General features: G+C 37.9%; 1 protein-coding gene across 2 annotated transcripts; it reads left to right on the forward strand.

Annotated features, from left to right (window-relative positions):
• Nucleotides 1-998: 998 nt before the first annotated feature.
• Nucleotides 999-9,676, forward strand: ythdf3 (YTH N6-methyladenosine RNA binding protein F3). 2 transcript variants are annotated; one of them, XM_079487916.1, is made up of 5 exons: nucleotides 1,025-1,385; nucleotides 1,941-1,965; nucleotides 2,680-2,759; nucleotides 3,024-4,640; nucleotides 8,147-9,676. In XM_079487916.1, exons 1-5 carry the CDS (start codon nucleotides 1,362-1,364, stop codon nucleotides 8,168-8,170), a joined length of 1,770 nt encoding a protein of 589 aa, XP_079344042.1. In that variant the 5' UTR covers nucleotides 1,025-1,361; the 3' UTR covers nucleotides 8,171-9,676. The 2 variants fall into 2 exon arrangements, with proteins under 2 accessions (XP_079344041.1, XP_079344042.1); XM_079487915.1 differs by lacking the exon at nucleotides 8,147-9,676 and having other exon boundaries at nucleotides 999-1,385; nucleotides 3,024-5,940.
• The last annotated feature ends 12,517 nt before the right edge of the window (nucleotides 9,677-22,193 follow it).

A 22,193-nucleotide genomic window follows, 5' to 3' on the forward strand; every position in this document is an offset into this window, starting at 1 on the left:
ATTACACAAATTCTGGATGTGAGAATGTGTTACAATAAACCATCTAAGGTTTCACAAGGTTGATGAAACATGAATTTTGTTGAACTTTATTATTTAATGCCGATAAGCTACACATAGCTTGAACCATCCTATCTGCCTCTTTAAAGGTATAACCCATAGAAACATACAGTATGAGACATTTATTATTACACTACCTTTGAGAATTATTTTGTAAAAGTTATATTAGGAGTAACATAAGCTATTTTTTTGTAATAACAAATGGTGGACATTTGTAAGTTAATATAATGAAACATACAAACAGAAAACATGAAAGGCCACATTTTGTTAACTCCGTCTATCTGAATTTTGACAAAACTATGTTTGCTCTGGTATTATAAAAGAAACTTTATTTTAATTTCTTTTAATAATATTTTTCTATGAGAGGGACGAGCGCCCCCAGGCTGTATTGGGCGATTGGACAAAACTATTTTCTGTATTTGAAAGAATGCTAATACATACTATCTATATTCTACTTAACAGACTTTCCTGTTTGATAGTATCTCTCACTTCTTGTGAAAACTAAACAATACTTGTATGGTAGTCTAATGTGTTTTAAATTAAACATAAAATGTGATCATTTTTGACAGATAACCATATAAAACAAGCATTTTATAGTCACAAAGGGTCATACACCGGTAACACAGTTGGGATATTAAACTATAACATCATCAAGGTGATGACTGTGTTTAAAAAAGCCCAACAGTCAAATTCACAAAAAGTAAGTTACATGATAGTTATTAAATGACCAAGTCGTTTAATTATTAAAAGATAACTGAGTTACAAATCGTTTTTACTCTAGATCTCCAAATGAGGTTGACACAATTATAATGTATGATACCGTTATCATTCATGGTCATCGTCACAAAACAAAATGTACATTTCTCTTTTATCATTACACTTTCTCAAACATCTTTCTAATGTTATCTAACTTCATAATCTCTGTTTATTCTTTGGATGATAAACCAGGCGCACGTCTTCGTCCCTTGACGTCACCGGCGGAAGGTCAGCGCTCAAACGGAAGTGAGATCCAGAGCCCATCCGCCATTGTGGAGTAGAGCAGGGGTAATATTCTCTCCAAATATAAGACAGGGTGTGAATGTTTTAAACGGACTGATTAAAACACACCGATCTCCTCGGCCGTTTGACACTCGCTATCTCCGCCGCCCGAGAGAACCGCTGCCGATCGTCTGAGACCGGGGGAGGAGATCAACGCCTGTGACTATAGGGCCAACCCGGAGAGAGGAGAAATAACGTGAAAACGCAGAGGTGGCAGGAGAGATCGTGGACAGTCATAACCAACGATCAGTTCGGGCTCCTGGAGGATGTCTGCGACAACTGTCGATCAGGTACACGAGGCAGATCCTCCTTTATATACATAACAGATGAACGTGAAGATTCGCGTACAGACTGTGGGTCTGTCTCAAATCCTAGTGAGCTTTCTACCTAGACAGCATGTTTTGGGCATTCAAAGAATCGAAGGTTCCGAAACGAAAACATTTTCACGATAGGAACGTGCAAAATATGCCTGCGAAGGCTGTCTAGTAAGGCGGCTCGGTAGGGTTGAGACGCAGCCAGTGTAGTACATAAAGCTATATATTTAAAAGCTTGACATACAGGGCAGAATCCTTGGCCGTGTATCCAAGATCATGTCATGGAGTCCCGTCATCCTGTCAAGTTAAAATGCCCACAAATGTTGTTTTGTATAAAGGCCACTTTTTTTTAGATCTGACCGGATAGCCTTGAATATTGTATGCCTGATTTTTATCATGTAATATGCTTTTTAAATGTTTGTTGTATATCAAGAAAAAGGTCGGTGAAACTGATGAGGCTTGTTTTGCCTTGTTCATATTGTGAATTTTCTCTCTTTGACATCCGATCGCACACTTTGAACACAACATTAGAGACCTAAAGGACAAGGAAACAAAGGTAAGTGTGTCATTGACTCATTTTCTTTAGTATCTTTAGTCGTCGTTTCTCGATGAGTTGCAAACCACATAGAAAACTTACCCAAATTCAACCTTAAATAAATATTCTGTTATCGTTTATTCATCCAAATGTCTTTCAAAACTTGGTGCATATGACTCTTTCTTCTGTGGAGCACGAAAGAAGATATTTAGAGACATTTCTCAGTTGTTTTGTGTCCATTAAGTGGAAGTTAATGGGGTCCGATGTTGTTTGGTTATCAACATTCTTCAAAATATCTTCTGTTGTGTTCTGAAGGAAAAATAAAATCATACAGGTTTGGAATGACACAAGGGCGGGTAAATGATGACACAATTTTCATATTTGAATGAACTATCCATTTAGGTGTTTTTTTATTGTATCAATGACATTATCAATTAACGCAACTATGAGTTTATTTATAAATGTCAAATTTCTTTTAATCTGTAGATTTATGAATTGTCACATCTGAAAATAGTTTTTAATAAGCTATAGGTAGGAACAGATGTTTGGTTAGGATTACTATTTACTATTTAAAAAAAGTTTGCAGACATTTGTTCAATTATAATAAGATAATCTAAAAAGTGAATAAATGTTAAACATTAACTGACTGAAATATGTAAACAACTGAGGTGTAAAATGTTAGAGGGAAAAGGGACTGACAGACTGTCTGTCTTGCTTTGGTATAATTTTGTTTAGTGCAAAACGGTTCGATGCATCAGAAGGATGCTGTGAATGATGACGACTTTGACAATTACCTGAGCAGCCAAACAAATCAGGTGAGTTTGTCTCTGTGAGCTGTCATATTAGATGTCTATTCTCCAAAAATAAAATTCATATCATTTGGATTCTTCCATTTCAGTGTAATGCTACTTTACAACATAGACTCGATCTATACGAGACAGCATTGTAAATTAAAATTGCTTTGAGCCTAAACACATTAGTCTCTGTTTGTGTATAAATAACTTTAATATTTGTTTTTATTGTCTTCAGTAGACATGTAACCTTATCATTATTGACTTATTTTGAATTACCTTCAACAGAGTAATAGCTACCAACCAATGTCTGATCCCTACATGCCCAGCTATTATGCCCCCTCCATCGGATTCCCTTACTCCTTGGGAGAGGCTGCTTGGTCCACCGGAGGAGACCCCCCTATGCCCTACCTGACCACCTATGGACAGATGAGCAATGGGGAACCTCACTTCATTCCAGATGGAGTCTTTAGCCAGCCTGGTGCTTTAGGCAACACGCCCCCTTTCCTCAGCCAACATGGATTTAACTTCTTTCCTGGAAATGCAGACTTTTCCACCTGGGGCACCAGTGGTTCTCAGGGACAGTCTACACAGAGCTATGGGTATCCCCCCAGCTCACTGGGTCGGGCCATAGCTGATGGACAGGGATTCGGGAGTGACACACAACTCAGTAAAGTTCCAGGGCTCAGTAGCATCGATCAGGGTATGGCTGGGCTCAAGCTTGGTTCCGACATGTCAGCTGTTACGAAAACGGTGGGGTCTCCTTTAGGAGGGACGGCTGGTATGGGCGCCAATAGCATGCCAACCGTGAGTTCCTCTGCATCCAAACCTGCCTCTTGGGCTGCCATCGCAAGGAAACCTGCAAAACCCCAGCCCAAGCTGAAGCTAAAACCCAACATGGGTTTGGGGGGTGGCGCTACAATCCCTCCTCCACCAATAAAGCATAACATGAACATTGGAACGTGGGATGACAAAGGCTCCATCAACAAGCCGCCTCTTGCTCAACAGATGTTGCCCCCGCAGCAGCTGGTGCAGCAGCAACTCATGGCTCAACCTCAACCCATGTTGCAGAATCAGATGCCTCCTCAACACCAACACCAGCAGCTCCAATTACAGTCTCCACAACACCTCCACCAGCTGCCCCCAGGTCCCCCCCACCCTCATCACCACTCGCAACCTGGTCCCCCCCAGCCCTTGCACCCATTGCAGCAGAACCCACCGCCACAAAACCGCTGGGTGGCCCCTCGAAACAGAGGAGTGGCCTTCAACCAGAACAGCGGAATGGAGAACTTTGGCCTCGGGACGGGAATCCCCATGAGCTCGTCGCCGTCTTCCGGCGAGGTTCACCCCGTTCTGGAGAAGCTCAAGGTCCTCAACAACTACAACCCCAAAGACTTCGACTGGAACTTGAAAAATGGAAGGGTCTTTATTATCAAGAGCTACTCTGAGGACGACATCCATCGCTCCATTAAGTACTCCATCTGGTGCAGCACAGAGCATGGAAACAAGCGCCTGGATAGTGCCTACCGTTCACTTGGTGCCAAAGGTCCTCTCTACCTACTTTTCAGCGTCAACGGCAGCGGACACTTCTGCGGCGTGGCTGAAATGAAGTCCATCGTGGACTATAACGCCTACGCCGGCGTCTGGTCCCAGGATAAGTGGAAGGGCAAGTTCGAGGTGAAATGGATCTTTGTTAAGGACGTGCCCAATAACCAACTGAGGCACATTCGTTTAGAGAACAATGATAACAAGCCTGTCACCAACTCCAGGGACACTCAGGAAGTGCCCCTAGAGAAGGCAAAGCAAGTGCTTAAAATTATTGCGACTTTCAAGCATACCACCTCAATCTTTGATGATTTTGCACATTACGAAAAGCGGCAGGAGGAAGAGGAAGCCATGCGACGGGTAAGTGCTGCTTTCTGCCCCTCTTGGACGATAGCAGAAAGCAGACACTGCACCTTTTAGATCAAACCAATTCTAGTTCTTATACATTAGAATAAAATATGGGTTTTAATAGCAACTCAGAATAGTGTTTTTCTTACATCTGAACGTAGACAGAACCAAGCATTGTTGTTTGTCCTACAATGTAAAAAGCGCAGTCAGTCTTTCTTAGGAATGCACTTTTTGATGCGTTTACCATTCGTTTATGTAAAATAGCATGGTTTGAGCAAGAAAATAAATCTTAGCCATCTATTCACATATGACTGGTGTTGAGCAGTGACGCCAATCAAACAGCAGGCAGATGTCCCATGAATAGATTTGACTTGCATCATTTCCTGCAACACAACACAAATAATTGATGCCTGTGCTTGTTACCTCGGCACCAGCTGCTTTGACTTTGTCTGCGAGTTATGTTGTGATTTCACAACATTTTAGATCACATTTCACATGAGGATGCATCATGCCCAAAAGGAAAGATGTGAATTTAGCATCTCGGCACATGTCATGCTTTGCACTTAAACTCTAGTTTGGTCAATGTATTGGGTTGATTTTGTGTTTCTACAGTGCCTTTGTAGAGTGCCTAGTACAGTCATGTTCACACAGTTCAGTTATGAAAGCATACTGTACATTACTTTTACCGCTTCATTAAAGGGACAGTTCAACCAAAAATTCGTTCATCATTCACTCACTCTCATGTTATCCCAAACCTGCACGAGTTTCTACTGCAGAACACCAAATAATATATATGGTGCCATAAAAACCACAGAGATACGTGTCAAAATATGTGCTTCATAAAATGGTCGTATACAGGTTTTAATGATACAAGGGAGAATAAATCAATATTACACAATTTTCATTTTTTGGGGTGAACTATCCCTTTAAAAAAATTTGGTTAACCACAAACTGAATTGTAATTTTATTTAGCACATTTATTTACGCATGTCACTAAAATGGAGACATATTTAGACATTCATAAAAAGGTTGATGTAAGTGTCACCCCTGTTGGTAAATACATTTATAAACTTTAATCATAAACTGTAGCCACTGACTTGACTTGCACTGCAATCCTATTAGTAACTTTTGACTCGTGTCCACTCCAATTACTTGTTTGTAAATATAACAATATACAGTAGGAACGTGCATATAGTCAAAATACTTCAGTATCACAGGATCTTTAATAGATTGTAGTCTGGTAATTTACTCCTTTTAACTTAATTTCTTCACAGATTTGAAAACGTCACAATAAATGTATATTCAGAATCTTATTTCAGTTTGGTTGTCTTGCCAATCCTTTGCCTTAGGGAAATGTCTATGTATGTTTATATATATATTTGACTTTGTAACATATTAAAAGGATTAGTTCGCTCACAAATGAATACATTTTTTTTAACAAAAGGACAGAGCCCAAATGATAAATAAAGTTAAAAGGGCCCTAATGCATTTTTATCAGAAATGAGGTAATGATTTATAACGTCTCACTCTCCAAAGGTTCATTTTGTTTTTACTAAACAATGCAGTAAACACTTTTTAGTAGAGTCAGTTGTCCCCCTCAAGTTGAATCAAGTCCATTAAAGCCCTGTCCCTATATATGGTTTTATTTTGTTTGTAAAAGCAAATAGTGCAGACATGGTGGTGGTTGAGGAGATTACACCTTCATTGTAAAGCGCTTTTGAGTACCCAGAATAGGGCTATATAAATGTATTAAATTATCATTATGTATTTTGGCAAACAGGGTCATGTGGCTTATATTCTATAGCTAGCTATGTCCACTTTGTCTGTGAACAAGAATTTGAGGTAAGCACGAGGATTTAGTGCAATATAAGATTAAGGATAAATGAAGACTTTTGTTTTAAAGATGGGTTGGTCGAGTTGAAACTAAGTAGGTTGATACCAATACAGAGTGAAATATCTATATAATAAACTGCAAACCCATAAAAACCCATAATGTATGTATATGTTTTTTTTACATATGGAAATTTATGCATAATATATGCATTTTAAAATAAAATAAAAATGTCATGATAATTCACCCACGTGACATACAAGTTTGTTTCTTCTGTTGAAAGCAAATTTAAGCTTTTAGGAAAGCTTTTCACTGTTCTTAATCTTATCCAAGATGCTCTTGAATGGGGGGCTGTTGGTTAAGGTCCACATTTCAGTTTCATCACAGCTTCAAACGACTCTAAACAATAAGGGTGTTGTCTAGCAAGTGATTAGTAATTTTCCTAGACAACCAAAAAATATAGCCTGCACTGCCTCGGAGGTCCTCCAGAGTGTGCATTCAGGACTTCAGTATTACGCAATCGCATTGGGAAGGATAGGCTTGAAGTAGATTTAGAAAGATTTAAACATCCTTGATATTCACACGAACTGACTATATTAAACAATAGTCTTGCACGAAGACATAAAGTGTCATTCAACATCCAAGAACTTTTGAATGGTCTACTTTCTCCACACTCGTAAACATTGGGTTGGAACATCCGCTGACCTTTCCAACGTGATGACAGAGTCGTGAACTCATGGACGTGCTACATGGAGCCACTCCGAGGCAATGCAAGCCATTTATTTCTGTGAGAATATATTGTGTTTTCTTGGAAAATTACCAATTGTTTCCCTAGACAACACCCTTTTTCATCAAGCCCTTTGAAGCTGCAAGGAAACTGAAATATGACCTTAACCAACAGCCCCGTTTAATAGTAATATGGATAAGAACCCTAGAAAGCTTTCCTCAAAAACTTCAATTTGTTTCAACAGAAGAAATAAACACACAGACATGACATGTCTGAATTATCATGAAATTCTAATTTTATAGTGAACTACTCCTTTAATGGAATATGGTCAAAAATGCAAGACGGACTTGGACTATGTTGGGACGTTTAAGTGTTTTCCGGCTGATGTTAAGACTGATGTTTTTTTATCTCATTTACTATTAATAAAATATAATATTTTATAATTGGCCACTGGCCTCCATTACATTTTAGGGCTAAAACTTTAAAGGTATAAGAGATTTTTTCTGTACGGCTATGTCAGAAAGATCTTATCAATTAATCATCTGTTTTGAAACCACTAGCTGTCTCAGCAGGTCACATACTATACAGCAGACATCGTTTTACTGTTACATGCATAAATATTGTATGCAGTTGTTAGACGGCACCTTCAGTTAACCGCAGACATTTTAAACGTTGTTTTGTTAGAAAAATCATTAACATATTATACAACTGCCTCATTATCTTAGTGGCAGTAGCTCACCTTGTTCCTCGTAAACATAATTGTATGACCTCTGATGTAAAATGATCACAAAAAATACGAATTAGTTTTATATCCCGTCTTGTCACATGGCATGGTTTATTTATCTGGTAAATTTCAGCGCAGTTATGAAGCTTTCGCACATTTTCAGATAATTGTTATCATTTTTTCTGCTCTATTAAAATACAGTTTATCTGATTTTGTCTTTCTCTTTCTTTTTACAGGAGCGAAATAGAAATAAACAGTAGGTTTACAGAAATCTCCTACGTAGGATGTCAACACTAATAACGTAGAACCTTAAATATTGCATAACCTCAGAGGAAGAAAGGGGTTCTGGTGTATTTTCTGCTGAAGATGATGTATGAACACTTGTCATGACAGTGGACTTTCCTGTGTCAACCTCTGACGGATCTGCCCTTTTGCTCAAGTCACGCACGAAATGGACAGAAATCACAAGTAAACTGTATCTTAAAGCACTTTCAGCCCTCCTAAAAGCTTCTACCAGTTCCCTTAACTATCAATGGACATCTGTTCGGTATTAACTGACTAACCCTTGTAGTTGGTTCTGAGGATTTCAACTGTATTTGTAGTCTTATTGTTTAGTCTTTATTTAGTTTTTGTAACTCCTTCAAATTTTAACGCTCTTGTCATTTTGAACACTCAGAGGAGAAACTATTTGTCTATAGAAAGAAAACTTGAATCTACGTGAAGCTGTAAAAACCGTAATCGCGGCGCAGACCAAGTTTGCGTCCCACCTGACTCGACCCAAGTCGGAATAATCACATCTGTTTATTGTAGACTGACTCCACAGAAGCCCTCTCACCCTTTCTGTATCAGCATAATATTTCTGTGTACCAAAAGATGATAATTATGCAGCTTGGTGGCGATTGACACCAGCTAATGCACGTTTTGTTTTGTTTTCTCCTGCTATTTTGTCATTGAGAAAGTGCTTTTGTCTTAGGAGAAACCTGCTCAGATACACCATACGTCTGCTCAAGTCAGTGATCTTCAAGTCAGAATATGTATTGCATCTGCTGCTATCCAGAATCTAGCAAGAACGTGACAGTTTTCTCCTATAGGTGACTCACTAGCTAAAATAAACATGATCCATGTTTAGCGATCCCACGTTTTGAGTTTTTACTTTCAGAATGTCCCCTTATTTTAATGGCGTGAAACATATTCCGTATTGTCCAAATTCGTATTGCATGAGAACTTTCAGTTTTGCTGTTTGCAACTATATACTGAGCATTATTCTGAAGCCATGCAAATGAACTATATAGGTCTTGATTATTTTGATTGAATGATAAAGTTATATTATTGCAATGGACTGACCATACAGTCCAAATGTACCCTGTTGGGGTCCGGTGCCACGGGCTTGTGTCTTGAGATCAAACAACCCCAAAAGATCTACACTTCTCAAACATCTGTGAGTAATGCAAAGTAATTACAGTCTCTTGTATTTCCTGTTTGTTCACTGGAAGCTGCCTTCATCACAAACCATGTAAGGCTGCACTTGCTTCAATAGACTGTGGGTATGAATCAGACCCGGTGGCGGAACGGGCAGCAGATTTGGGTTTGCATTCTACGAAATCAGCTGCAATGAGAGACACCTTTCTCCCCTTCCTCTGTGTGCTTTTGATTCAGGCCATGTTTGTATGGGTTACTGTAAATCGATGCTTCTCAATGATGCTGATGCTAACCGAGGTATGATGTGATTGATTAATCTGATTTGAAAAATAAATATAGATTTATGGAAACAGATTGCAAAAATTGTCTTGACTGTCGAAGCTGTAGTCTGCACCTCACAACATTACCCCAAAATTAAAATGCTTTCATCATTTACTCTTCCTTTTTATCATTTCAAACCTGTATGACTTGCTTTCTTCTGCGAAAAAAGGAAGATATTTTGAATATCTTGAATAACGTTGTCAACCGAACAACAGCGGTACCCATTGACATGCATTGGTCTTGTGTCTAGACATTAGAAGTGAATGGTCCCTCCATGCATGTTCGGTTACCAACATTGTTCAAAATATCTTCTTTTGTGTTCTGCAGAGTAAAATCAAACAGGTTTGAAATGAGAAAAACGTGAGTAAATTATGCAAAATTGTCATTTGTTTCATTTCAACTGCAACAATGTTGAAGTATTATTGTAGAGAAGAAAACGACATCAGTTTTGTGCAAGAAATATATTTTATTTCCTGTAAAAAGTATGAAGTATAAATGCAAAATAATCATACAATGTATCTATTTTTTGCGTGGTAATGCAAATAATAAACAAGACACATGGTTCCAACTGATTTTTTTATCATTTATTTCATTATAACAGGGTGTTTTTAATGCTAAATTCCGGTAGATGGCGCTATTGTCCAGCTAAAGAATTGGCTCAATCCTTTGTGGGTTTCTCTTATTTTATTGCCTCGCAATACTCCCCTATAGTTAAAAATGTAATATAACATAAATTGTTGATTTTGAGAATCAAGGTAGAAACTGACATCAGACATTTTACCTTATATAGCCTTCTTAACTTTTACGACAATCAAACCTATAGAAAACATAAAAGCATTAGTCTCTGCATGTCTTTACATGTGCAACACCAGTAAAATGAATCAAAATAATAACCATGTTTTATAGTTATTATAATAACCAAGTGCTTATAAAACCTATAAAAGAGTCAATGTCAGTCAAGAATATAACCATGTAATCCGGTCAGAAAGGCTATTTTCTCTCTCCCAGAAGTGCCATCCTTAATCAGACAATTACGGCACAAACATGGCACTTGTTGTCCACCTTTGTAAAGTCAATTAATTGTGGCTTGCCAAGTGTGTCCCCCTGCGTGACAGAGGAAATTCCTCTTTGTTTTAAATTGCATAAAAAAGTTGTAATTACTGAGGAGGTTTGAATTGAGACTTACTGTCTCCTAAGCTTATGTATTGGTACACCCATCTGGTACAGACTGCCTAAACCGCCTTAAGTTTTTTTAGGTGAGTTTGTACAACACAGGCTACGCTATTAATAACCTTTGCTGCATTCTCTCTAATTGCCAGTTTGGCTCACAGGCATGAAAGGAACAAAGGCTGAATATGCAAATGATGGTTTTTATTTCATCAGCCTTTGTGCTGGTTGGAGGTTTCCTGGCTCTTATTATTGAGAATCACTGCAGGCCTTTACATTTACATTTACATTTAGTCATTTAGCAGAGGCTTTTATCCAAAGTGACTTACAAATGAGGTAAACAATGGAAGCAATTGGACAACAACAGTCATATGGTAAAAGCGCAGTTAAACTGGTCTCAAGTGTCTGTTTTGTTAAGGATAGAAAGAGTAGAAAAGAGATAGAAGTCAGAACTAATCGGTTCTGAAGGAAGAGATGTGTTTTCAGCCCATTCTTAAAGATTGCTTAAGACTTTGCTGAACTTGTAGCAGCGGGCAGATCATTCCACAAATGTGGAACAGATCATGAGAGGGTACGTGAGAGTGATCTCTTCCCTTTTTGGGATGGGACGACAATATGTCGTTCATTTGCTCCCAGGTTTTTGGCCATTCTGGAAGGTGCGATGGTTGCTGAGCCCAGTCAGATGAAGAGGTTGGTATGATTACAAGCAGTTCTGTTTTTGCAAGGTTCAGCTGCAGGTGATGGTCCATCATCCAGAGCGAAATATCACTCAGGCATGCTGAAATGTGCGCAGAAACAGTCGGATCGTCAGGCTGAAACTAGAGGCGGAGTTGTGTGTCATCCCCATAGCAGTGATAGGAAAAGCCATGTTTCCGAATAACAGAACCTAGGGATGTCCTGTATACAGAAAAGAGCAACGGTCCAAGCACTGAGCCCCGAGGCACCCCTGTATTGACATGGGATTTGGAACCAAACACATCTTAAGTGTCATACCAAAAGGTGTGGAGACCTATCAAAATGTGTTACGGTTCAGTATACGTTTGTAAAAGTGATTTAAATATTTCCATATTTTACCACATTCCAAAAATGTAAACAAGTAATATAACATGCACTGTGTTTATATTATATCTTACAATTTCAAAAGGTTTCAAGTGACAAACAAGGAACAAAGTAAACAAAATGTACAGTATGCATCTCAATCTCGGTTTTACAACAGCAGTATGCGACACTTCACTGTAGTACATTTGCAGGTTTACAAATTTATGATTGATTGTATCATATCATTCCAAAGTGTAAAGCTGGAGTTCAGATGGGTATGATGGACAAACAGTGTGAGTGATGGTTTGAATGTGTTTTCATCAGAAGTAGCTGATTCATTCTGATGCAGCTGAATGGTGTTCTGTTTTTCTACAGATGTTCTATTCGAAAGTTCGGCATAACCAATTAGGAAGAGATGAGAGGCACTGCCAAATGCCTTTGATTCTGCTTTCTTTGAAGCAACTGTCCTATTTAACTGCCAAGAAATGGAAAAGAGCAAGGTTAGATGAGTGCTCTATAAGGACGGGTGTCTGTTGAAAAAACATTTGACTTATTTTGAAACAATGAAAAACGTGTAAAGTATATAGGTTGAGTGATGATTTTCTGCCACAAGTCAGCATTTAAACACACTTCTTACTGTATCTATAGCATATAATCCTTATAGTATGTACAAAATATATACTGTATAGCTTTTATGATATATAAATGTAAAATTCTGAACTGTTATTAATGCTCACAAATGCAAATAAAAACCTTTCAATACCTCCTAACAAAACAGCCACCATTAAATGTTCTTCAAGTAAGTTTCATGACCAGGTCTGTCAGAAACATAAACGAATATTTGTCAGTGGACCTTCCTTCTCTCTCTAGGGATCTTTGCTGCATGTGCAGTTTCTATTGATCCCTTCGACTCAGCTTGTTTTATCCAATGATCCGATTACAAATGCTGTACCCTCCCCTGTCCCTCTTCCTTCTGCACCCTACCAAAAATCTCTGTTACGCTATAAGAACCATATGCTGACATGTGCATTTCCTAAAGCTCTCAACTGGAACCAGGAACTGGACAAGTAGGCTGGACTTAAACTATGCCAAGCTGGATTACAGCAGGCTAGAGAAAAGAGCAGCAGGTAGGCAGTGAAAGAAACAGAACTGTGAAATTACAGTGGTTTCGTTGATCTGTTTTCAGTAGCATTGACAGAGGTTTGTGTTTTTTTGTTTAATTATAAGTTGTAATAGTAACAGTCAGTATGGTCGTCATGCAGAGCAGGGATGTCATTTGGAGCAGCGTAAGGCCTAGTGTAGTTTACTTAAACTGCAACTATTAATACATATCTGTTAATTGTAATAAGATAAATCATCTGTCTAAATACACGCAAAAAATTTGAAATGTTTCATCAACTGAAATAATTCATAGGCACAACAATTCTTTAATGAAAAAATAAAACTGAAATAAATTTACTTTACACCAATATAAAAATAAGCAGATTAATAATAAAATGATGAAAGCACATACAATTACTTACAATTTGACACAAAAACTAAAACTGATTCAAAACACGAACAATAAAACTGAAAGTAGCAGCCTTAATGTTTTTGATGAAAGATGGCACATATGAAAAAACTCAGTCTGTGTATTGTAAAGCACACGAAAGAACACTTTCACAAAATACTCTCCGAATACTGTTGCATTCAAATTATGCTGAACTCCACATCCACTACTTATTTAGTGACATTAATAAAAAGAACTTGCGTAGTCCCACCACAAAATAATTAGTAATTAAAAGTCCTTTATGCAAATTAAGTGGGTTGAAAATGATAAAATTAAGAATTCATTTAGAACTACTAGGGTTTCTTTCCTAATTTCATTTTAATCAAATTGAGTACTTTAATCCAAAATGTAAGTATAGTTTCCTCAATTAGTCTCATTAAATCTACTATGAATCATTTGCAGTTTTAGAAGTAAACAGTAATGTTATAAGGCAATGTTCTGGGTGACAGGTGTGATGTGCACCTCCTAACCTCTTACAGGAAGAAAATCTACATGTTCATCTGTTTTCTGCTTTGCCAGTCAGATCGCACAGTTTAAAAAAGTAATGGTTGCTTGTTTTTGCAAACACAACTAATATTATTAGTGAAATAGTTGAGTACTCTAACCAGATTCTAAATCATGATGCAAAAGCAAGCAGTTTCAAATGTGTGCATGTTGCCTATCCTATCATTAGGGACAGAATTACAGACTGCTCTCCTTCTGTCTGGGCCTGAAAGTCTACAAGCCTCTAGTGCTCATATAAGCTTTTCTGAAGGAAATCGTGACAGAACTAGGTCTTATTCCACAGAGTGGATGGTGCTGGTGACTACCACATTCTCTCTCTCTCTCTCCCAGCTCAGCTCTTTCTGTTTTTTATCCTCTAATCTGTCACGTAACAGACGCGTCATGATTGACAGATCCAGGACAAACAAACAAAGCGCCAAATAAACCCAAAAGGTTCAGAAAAATATCAGAAAGTTCTCAGAACTTTAGTTGAGTACAGCAGATTTGTCTCAGCGGTGGATGTCGAGATGAAAATAATTTTCATCATTTACGGAGTCTCGCTACAATGGGATTTATCAAAAAGTAATACTTTTATGTGGCCTTATGTACTTTATGAAATTCGAGACTTGTTGATGTTGCAAAAATTGTCAGGTCGATGCAATGGGCCAGTGTGCAGTGAGCCACAAGTTTTGGTTTGTCATGTCATTTCATTGTTGTGAATTTTAAATGTGTTATAACTGAAATGTATAAATAGTCAGCTCACCTTTTTTGTACGTGTATATATTTTTTTTGGCAGAGGGACACAAAGATATCTTTGTGATATATAGCCATATCAGATTAACAAAGGGGGATAGTGAAGGGGTGTCTCTGAACACGAAAGCTACACCAGCCTCGTGTTATATAATCATCCTTTCTGGAGCGTGAGTCTGAAGACCCTCGTCCAATTTTAGCATAGAGAAAGCTAATTTAGTTTCTCGTTTCATTGCACAAGTAAAAACGCAGATGGGTGTGGATGTTCCTCCTGTTTTATTTTGTATCAGACGAACTAAGCACTCTGCACTGCAATTACATCACAGAGGAGGGCTGCCTGCACAATGCCATAAATATTCATGCCAGAGCTGGAGGCAGAATGGACCTTTTTGATTCGCCAGGATCTGAGCCCCTCGATGCATCCCGGACGGCTGCAGACACAGAGCATACAATGGCTTTCCGCTTCAGGATGGGATCCCATGTTTATCCTCCGATCGGGACGGATCAAAGAGCTACACATGCCGCTAGCAGGCAGAAAGTGATGCAAGTGATGGGGGAGAGGAGCGGGGGGCTGTGAACGAAGATTGAAAACTGAGAAGTTTTACAGGAAGGTATTGAGCAAGGCAGATGTAAGCTGCATGTCTTTAAAGATGACACGAGGCATGGTTTTATTGGCATATCTGTTGCTAAACAAATAGGCTGGTCAGCTTACCAGTGTGAATGGGACACACACATTCCAAAATTGAGAATTCTTTCCTCATTTATTGAACCACATGTCATTCTAAACCTGTATGACTTTCTTTCTTCTGCAGAAAACAAAAGAAGATACTTTGAAGAATGTTGGTAAGCAAACAAGATTGGCCCCCACTGACTTTCATTGTGCGGACGCAAAATAACAGAAACATTTCTCAAAATACCTTCATTTGTGTTCCACAGAAAAAAAGAGTCGTATAGGGGTTTTGATAAGTGCTTGATCTTGACCAACAGAGGTCCTCCTAGCTTTGATGTCTGTTACGGAGGACCGTGTGCCTACATGCTCTCAAATACTGTACATACTCTAAGCCTGGGACTCAAAACAGCTGTGATACATGGACTCTCAGGCACTTGAGGTGTATCCTGTAGTTCAAGGTGACAGCGTTGTCCGATTAAACACCTGTTGTGTGCCCTATAATAGGGAATAAAGGAAAATTCTGACCTTAGTCTCCCTTGTTTTTTCAGCAAGTCATAGAATTGTTTATTTTATTATTATTTATTATTATTGTTTAGAATAGAATATACATTTATTGTCATTGTACCAGCATAATACATTTGCACGTATCAGCCTCTATAGGCGCATTATAAAATTAAAGTGAGATACGTTTTAAACATTATTCCCATCTATTGCTCTTCTTGGCTGCTCTTTTTTGTCATTCAGTCAGAGTCATCTATTTCAAAAACATTTTATTTATAAAATATTTTGTTTGTAATGAAAAGAAAGGTTATATTTTGGCTACATACTGTAACTCATTTCAAACATTAAAGCATACACCTTCAGATCAAAGCCTTTTTAAGATAATGAGAAATATTTCACTCAAGTGTTCGAAAATTTTCGTTGGTAGTGCACATTTAAAGGAGAGAAGACAAGCATTAGAATATCAAATATGGGAATAGAATATAAACAGTATCTCACGAATAAAGATTATAATGAAAAAGCTTCAGCAGCTATTTTGCAGTCATATTTAGTGATGCAACAAATTTGCGGAAACCATTTCTGAAATTGTCAAACATTCAAACAATAAGTATTTGGAATTCATACACAAACACCTTTCCCTTCACAATGTGGCTTTTTTAGTGGATAAAAATCTTGTGACAACAAAATGATATTTTACATATACCAGCAACACACCTCTATTTCAATCCCGCTGTCAAAAGCTGCGTGGCAGTTGTCCAGCCCACCAATAACATTACAGCATCCAGCAGCAGGAACGCCCTCTATACTCTCAAAAATAAAGGTGCTTGAAAGGTGCATAGCGATGCTGAACCCTTTTTGGTTCCACAAAGAACCATTTAGTCAAATTTTATTCAAAAAACCATCTCTTTCTTACCATTTCATAATCTGAAGCACCTTTCCCCCCCACAAAGAACATTATGTGACAGAAAGGCTCCGTGGATGTTAAAGATTCTTTATGGGACCATTTAGACAAAAAGGTTCTTTATGGCATCGAAGAACCTTTTGAAGAGCTTTTATTATTAAGAGTGTAGCAACAAACAAGACATTGACCAGGTGACGTCCAGTCAGTGTGAACGAGGCTTTACGGGAAAGAGTCACTCATTTGGGATGCAGCGTAACACCAGATCAGCAAACAGACACTGCACCAACTCCAGTCGTCATTACATCATACCACTGTTAAACTGAACCTCAAGACATTACAGGAAGGGTCAGGAAGGACATCACTTTCTTGCTTTGGGCCGTCAGAATGTCGTTTCATATTGTGTTGTAATCACAACGCATTGCACTGTTCAAATTTGTGTGTGTGAGCAGACCACAGTGATGCCACACAGCGTGTGCGTTTCATTAGCGATTTTTCTGTCCTAATTACTGTAAAATTAACAAGACTCCATCTGGCTCCAATAACACTTAATAGAAAATATTTAATCTAATCAAAATATGCAGCGTGAGAAAGGGACATGTTTTAACAGTCTGTTCATCTGATGTTTTCACACAAGATATACTTCAAGATCACATCTGCTTTTGGGATTATTAAAGGTCGAGTGTGTCATTTTTGCAGGATCTATTTACAGAAATGTGATATGATATACATAGCTATGTTTTCAAATATGTATAAGGACCTTACATAATGAAGCATTATGTTTAAAATAGAATGAGCTATTGCTATATACACCACGGGTCCCCTTGCATGGAATTTTGCCATGTTGTTTCTACAGTAGCTCTAAACAGACAAACTGCCCTATCGTGTGTGTTTCGCAAATACGTTATCTACTTCGGCAAAGAAGCGAAAACGCGATGACATCTTAGTTCTGTGCAGCCACTGTAGTGCTTCGAACGGAAGATGGAGGGTTGGAGTGAGCCGTTGGTTGTAATCCGCCATATCACCACTAGATGATGCTAAAATCTCCACATCACACCTTTAAGGGGTAATTATTTTATACAGAACTGAATTCTTTATAACTCCCATCACTCTCCAAAAGTTATTTAAAAGATTTGGGACTACCAATGCGGGTCAATGATTTCATGTTGCATACACATGGTGCGTCTGTGAAATATGCCTACTTTTGAGTGAGCGAGGGTTTACAGAGTCTGTATTGATCCGACAGCAAGAGGTTTCTGCACAGCTGTGGTTTCACAGTTTCCTGCGAGTCACCCACTGGAACGTAGATCACGCTCTGTGTGGACTGAGCCTCTGCCTGGTTTATCGATCTAAGCCCCTTATTCAATTCATGTTAAGTATTACAACCGCCCATCCTAAATTACCAGCAGAATCCATTTGCTTTCTAAAAGGCTGCTTGAGTCTGAAGGTGCTGCTTTAAATAAAATAAATGAATGGGGCATCGAGCCACAACAGTTGCGGTGGATGGATTAAATGCCTTATTTTAGAAAACACATATGTGAAACTGTGATTTCTGAACATACAGTATGTGCAATATTAAATTTAGGAGACAAAAGTACATTTTGAGTCACAAACGAGAGCTTATTTAAAGGGCCGGTTCACCTGAAAAATCTTTGTTATTCCAAACCTGTACTGTACTACCATAGTAGGAAAAATTACAGACAAACAAAAGGGCCCAAGAACGGTTTGCTTTTGGACACTCTTCAAAATATCTTCTTTTAGATTCAACAGAACGAAGAAATGTATAAAGTAATTTTGGTAACTATGGTAGTCCATGGTGGCCAAGAACTGTTTTGGTAACAAGCATTCTTCTCTGCATTCATCAGAACAAAGAAAATGACAGTATATGGTGAGTAAATGGGAACAGAATTTTCATTTTCATGTTATTTTGCAAAGTAATACACAGGTTTAAAATGAAACAAGGATGAATAAGAAATAATTTATTTTCGGGTTAACTTTCCTTTTGATGAAACTAGACTGGAATCTTAAAAGCAGTCCAAGTCTTATGACGCCATACAAAACCTTTGTTTGAGGGCGAGATTGAAATTTAATCGCATATTGACAATCACGTTTGACATTTATGGTCACTATTTATTTCTATTTTATGGAAGGGACCAGATTGGACGTTCTGTTATTAATAACTCCTTTTGTGTTCTGCAGATAACACAAGTAAACTTTGGTTTACTTGGGAGAGTAAATGATAACAGAATATTAATTTCGGGATGAACTATACCATTGAGACAAAAAACAAAAGTTATTTTGTAGCCAATGAACATGTATTACATCATGCTTCAATATTTAAAAAGAACATAAAGAAGGTTACAAATAAATACTTAAAATCACAACCCGTAATCGCAGCTGCTGTCATTTACTATGAATCAAGAGAAATAAAATCATTGACAAAATCTCCCCCACCTCACCATATAACACACACGCACGCGCGCGCGCCCGCAATAGCATTTACAGACTGTCAGCAGCCATCTGCTGTAAATGATGGGCAATTAACTCAGTGTCTTTGTCTCTGACTGCTCAGTTGACACGTATGGACGTTTTCACAGAATATATGCGGGTGAGATAACAAGGTAGATGCACTGGTGGAGAGACAGAGAGACATAGGGAAGAGAGGGATGGAGAGATGGGGTACATACTGTAAAAGAACAGAGACTGGGAGGTTACAACTAGTTCACTGTGCAATTTGTGTAGATTGTTGTATAACTAGTCTATAATTTTAATAAATATAGGTAATACTTGTGTCATGTATCTTGCTTGGTATGTATATTTCATAATGTGCTTTATTGATATTCTGATTTGTTTTTTTCTGGAATAGGATGTGAATTAGGGTTTATCCATTTAAATAATGTATCAGTTTTTCTTTCTTTCTTTATAAAAACAATAACAGCATATGGTGTGCAATGTGTGCCTGTATATGTTGTGAATTATATGTATGTTTTTCATACATGCCTGTGGGGACACAAAGGTGAGGTGCTGCCTCACCCACAGATTGTAGTAACAACTCTCTGGACCATTTGAACCAAGGTAATAGTAATAGAGAGAAAGAGAGACAAGGAGAGAGAGAGCGGGCAAATGAGAGGGACAGACTCTGTATTTGTCTAAGCATGCTGGAGGTATTTCCATTGAGTTTTATGGGGGCAATTATACAGTGTAGATCTCTAACCTCCAAGCAGCGGTGAGGGAAACTCACCAAAATCGATGAGACCTTCGATAACTCTGCCTCAGACATGGGCCAGAAAGAGCAAAACCTGCCATCAAACTATTTTGTACAGTATATGTTTATCTCACTGGTTTCTCTGAATCATACACATTTTGTCTTTTCTTCCTCTATCTACCCTGCAAAATCTAACCTAGTGTGTGTGCCTGTAATAGGTTGCTGGTTAGCAGACAGCATGAATGTCTTGCCACAGTCTTGGCCCCTGCTGTGCAGGCACACACAAAAAGAAACAAACACTGTAATACAACGACCAAAAACAAACAAACAATTGGACCATTTGTGGTAATGGCTGTGATTAACAGATAAAAGAGGTAAGAGGGAGATGACCTTCAGAAATGGCATAGCTCCACAGCCAGTCGCCCTTCACACACTTCCAGCACGCAGAGTCGAGATTAGACGCAGGTCAGACCAGCTTTCACTGACTGTACATGCAGAAATCCAGCATCAAACATCTTGATGCATTTAAGAGGGTCAGAAGTTTCAAATGTTTGTAGCTGACTTCTAAACCACAGATTAATACCTAACCTAAAGGTGCTGTGTGTACTGTTTTGGAGGATCTATCGAAGAAATGCAATATAATATACATAACTATCTCTTCAGAGGTGTTTAAAGACCTTATACATAATAAAGCGTTATATTTTTTGTACCTTAGAAAGACCTTTGTCTATCAATTGTTTCTACAGCATCCCTAAACAGACAAACTGCTACGTCTTCTCCCTTGTCAAAGAAGTGAAAAAGTGAGGACATCTTATTTCTGTTTCAGCAACCGTAGTGCTTCGAACTTACAGCCCACAATAGTACACAATATACAACATATATTTAAAAGAATAAAAAATACATAATGAAGATTTTTTTTCAGTGCATGCCTATTTTTATATAACTGTCAGAAATAATGTGTGCATATTAATAATAACATACTACCATACTATTTCCGCAGAGTATAGTATACTGTGTACAGTATGCAAATCTATGCATAATGCCTAATGTAAATTTTTGATTTTTGATGAACAACAAACGTATATTTTGTATGCCATAATGCAATGCAATGTCCTCTCCAGTGTAATGAATGAACAAGAAATAATATGAGCTGTGATCACCTTTACACTTACGGTATATACTGTACATCAACAACCAAGACATTTCTCAAGATACACAAACCAAATACAAAACAACTGGAAAGCCGTTTGTTGAATTAAACACACCTGCTCTTTTACAATTGTATTCCGTGTATATACAGTATGCTAGCATAGTCCTTCAGCACACAGCCAGTGTCTCAGGTCAGATGAAATATACATCCCATGGCATCTCCCACAAGCCTTGATTGTAAATTTTTAAAGCACCCTCTGCTCCCATGATTATCCACAAATCAATATGCTTCCCATGCCTCACAAAAAAACGAACAGCCACTGTGACCCGCCCAGTCATGCATGCTCGCCACATCTGGAGGGAAACAAGCTGGACTGATATCTGCTGCAGTGGTGAAACATAGATTACAGTAGGACTTAGATAAGTCTCCGTGCAAAAACAGGTTAAAAATGAATTGAAGGTAAAAGTCAGAGCACACACTAGAAAATGAACTTTATGCTTTATACAGGCCTGTTGAGATTTTAGTGGTTTCTATACATTCTATAAATTCTATACATATAGAAGGCAAAAACCATTACATTTGTTTTGTGCAATAGATTATTAATAATTATTTTAATTTATGAATATACTTGACTATACTTAAATATATACAGTACTTAATAATACTACTGTATTTGATCTCCAATGTATTTGTCTGCACTTATACCGTGCACTTATAACACCATCATGTTCTCTACATCTTACTAATGCATTTTTTATGTAACCTGAGCACAGTAATATTGCAAAACACACTGCAACAAATATCACCAAGTATTGTTATTGCGACATCCGAAATGCTTTAAAATTAAACACTTCATTATGAATTAATCTGGTTTTAATGCTTTATTCTCATTGTCCTAATGGGTTCATTCTGTGTATCAGATAGTGTGGGTGGATTCACTAAATAGCTCCAGGAAAACAGGATGAGTGTTTGTGAAACGCTAATAAGAATTAAAAGAGGTTAATTTTGATAATGATCAGGCAACACTCAACCTTTCATTTTCAATTATGTGAGTCAAACAAACATAATTTGATTAAAAAACGAATGCCATGTGGGCTAGATATACATTTAACATATTTGGTTTTTAGGGCCA

Source organism: Barbatula barbatula, assembly GCF_947034865.1.
Source record: "Barbatula barbatula genome assembly, chromosome: 23".
NCBI lineage: Eukaryota > Metazoa > Chordata > Actinopteri > Cypriniformes > Nemacheilidae > Barbatula > Barbatula barbatula.

What these genes read in the sequence shown, in the direction of transcription:
- ythdf3 (XM_079487915.1), top strand. Translation starts at nt 1,362, where the DNA reads ATGTCTGCGACAACTGTCGATCAG. An exon ending in TAAAGGACAAGGAAACAAAG is followed by an intron (nt 1,966 to 2,679) that starts GTAAGTGTGTCA and finishes AATTTTGTTTAG; the next exon opens with TGCAAAACGGTTCGATGCAT. An exon ending in TGAGCAGCCAAACAAATCAG is followed by an intron (nt 2,760 to 3,023) that starts GTGAGTTTGTCT and finishes TACCTTCAACAG; the next exon opens with AGTAATAGCTACCAACCAAT.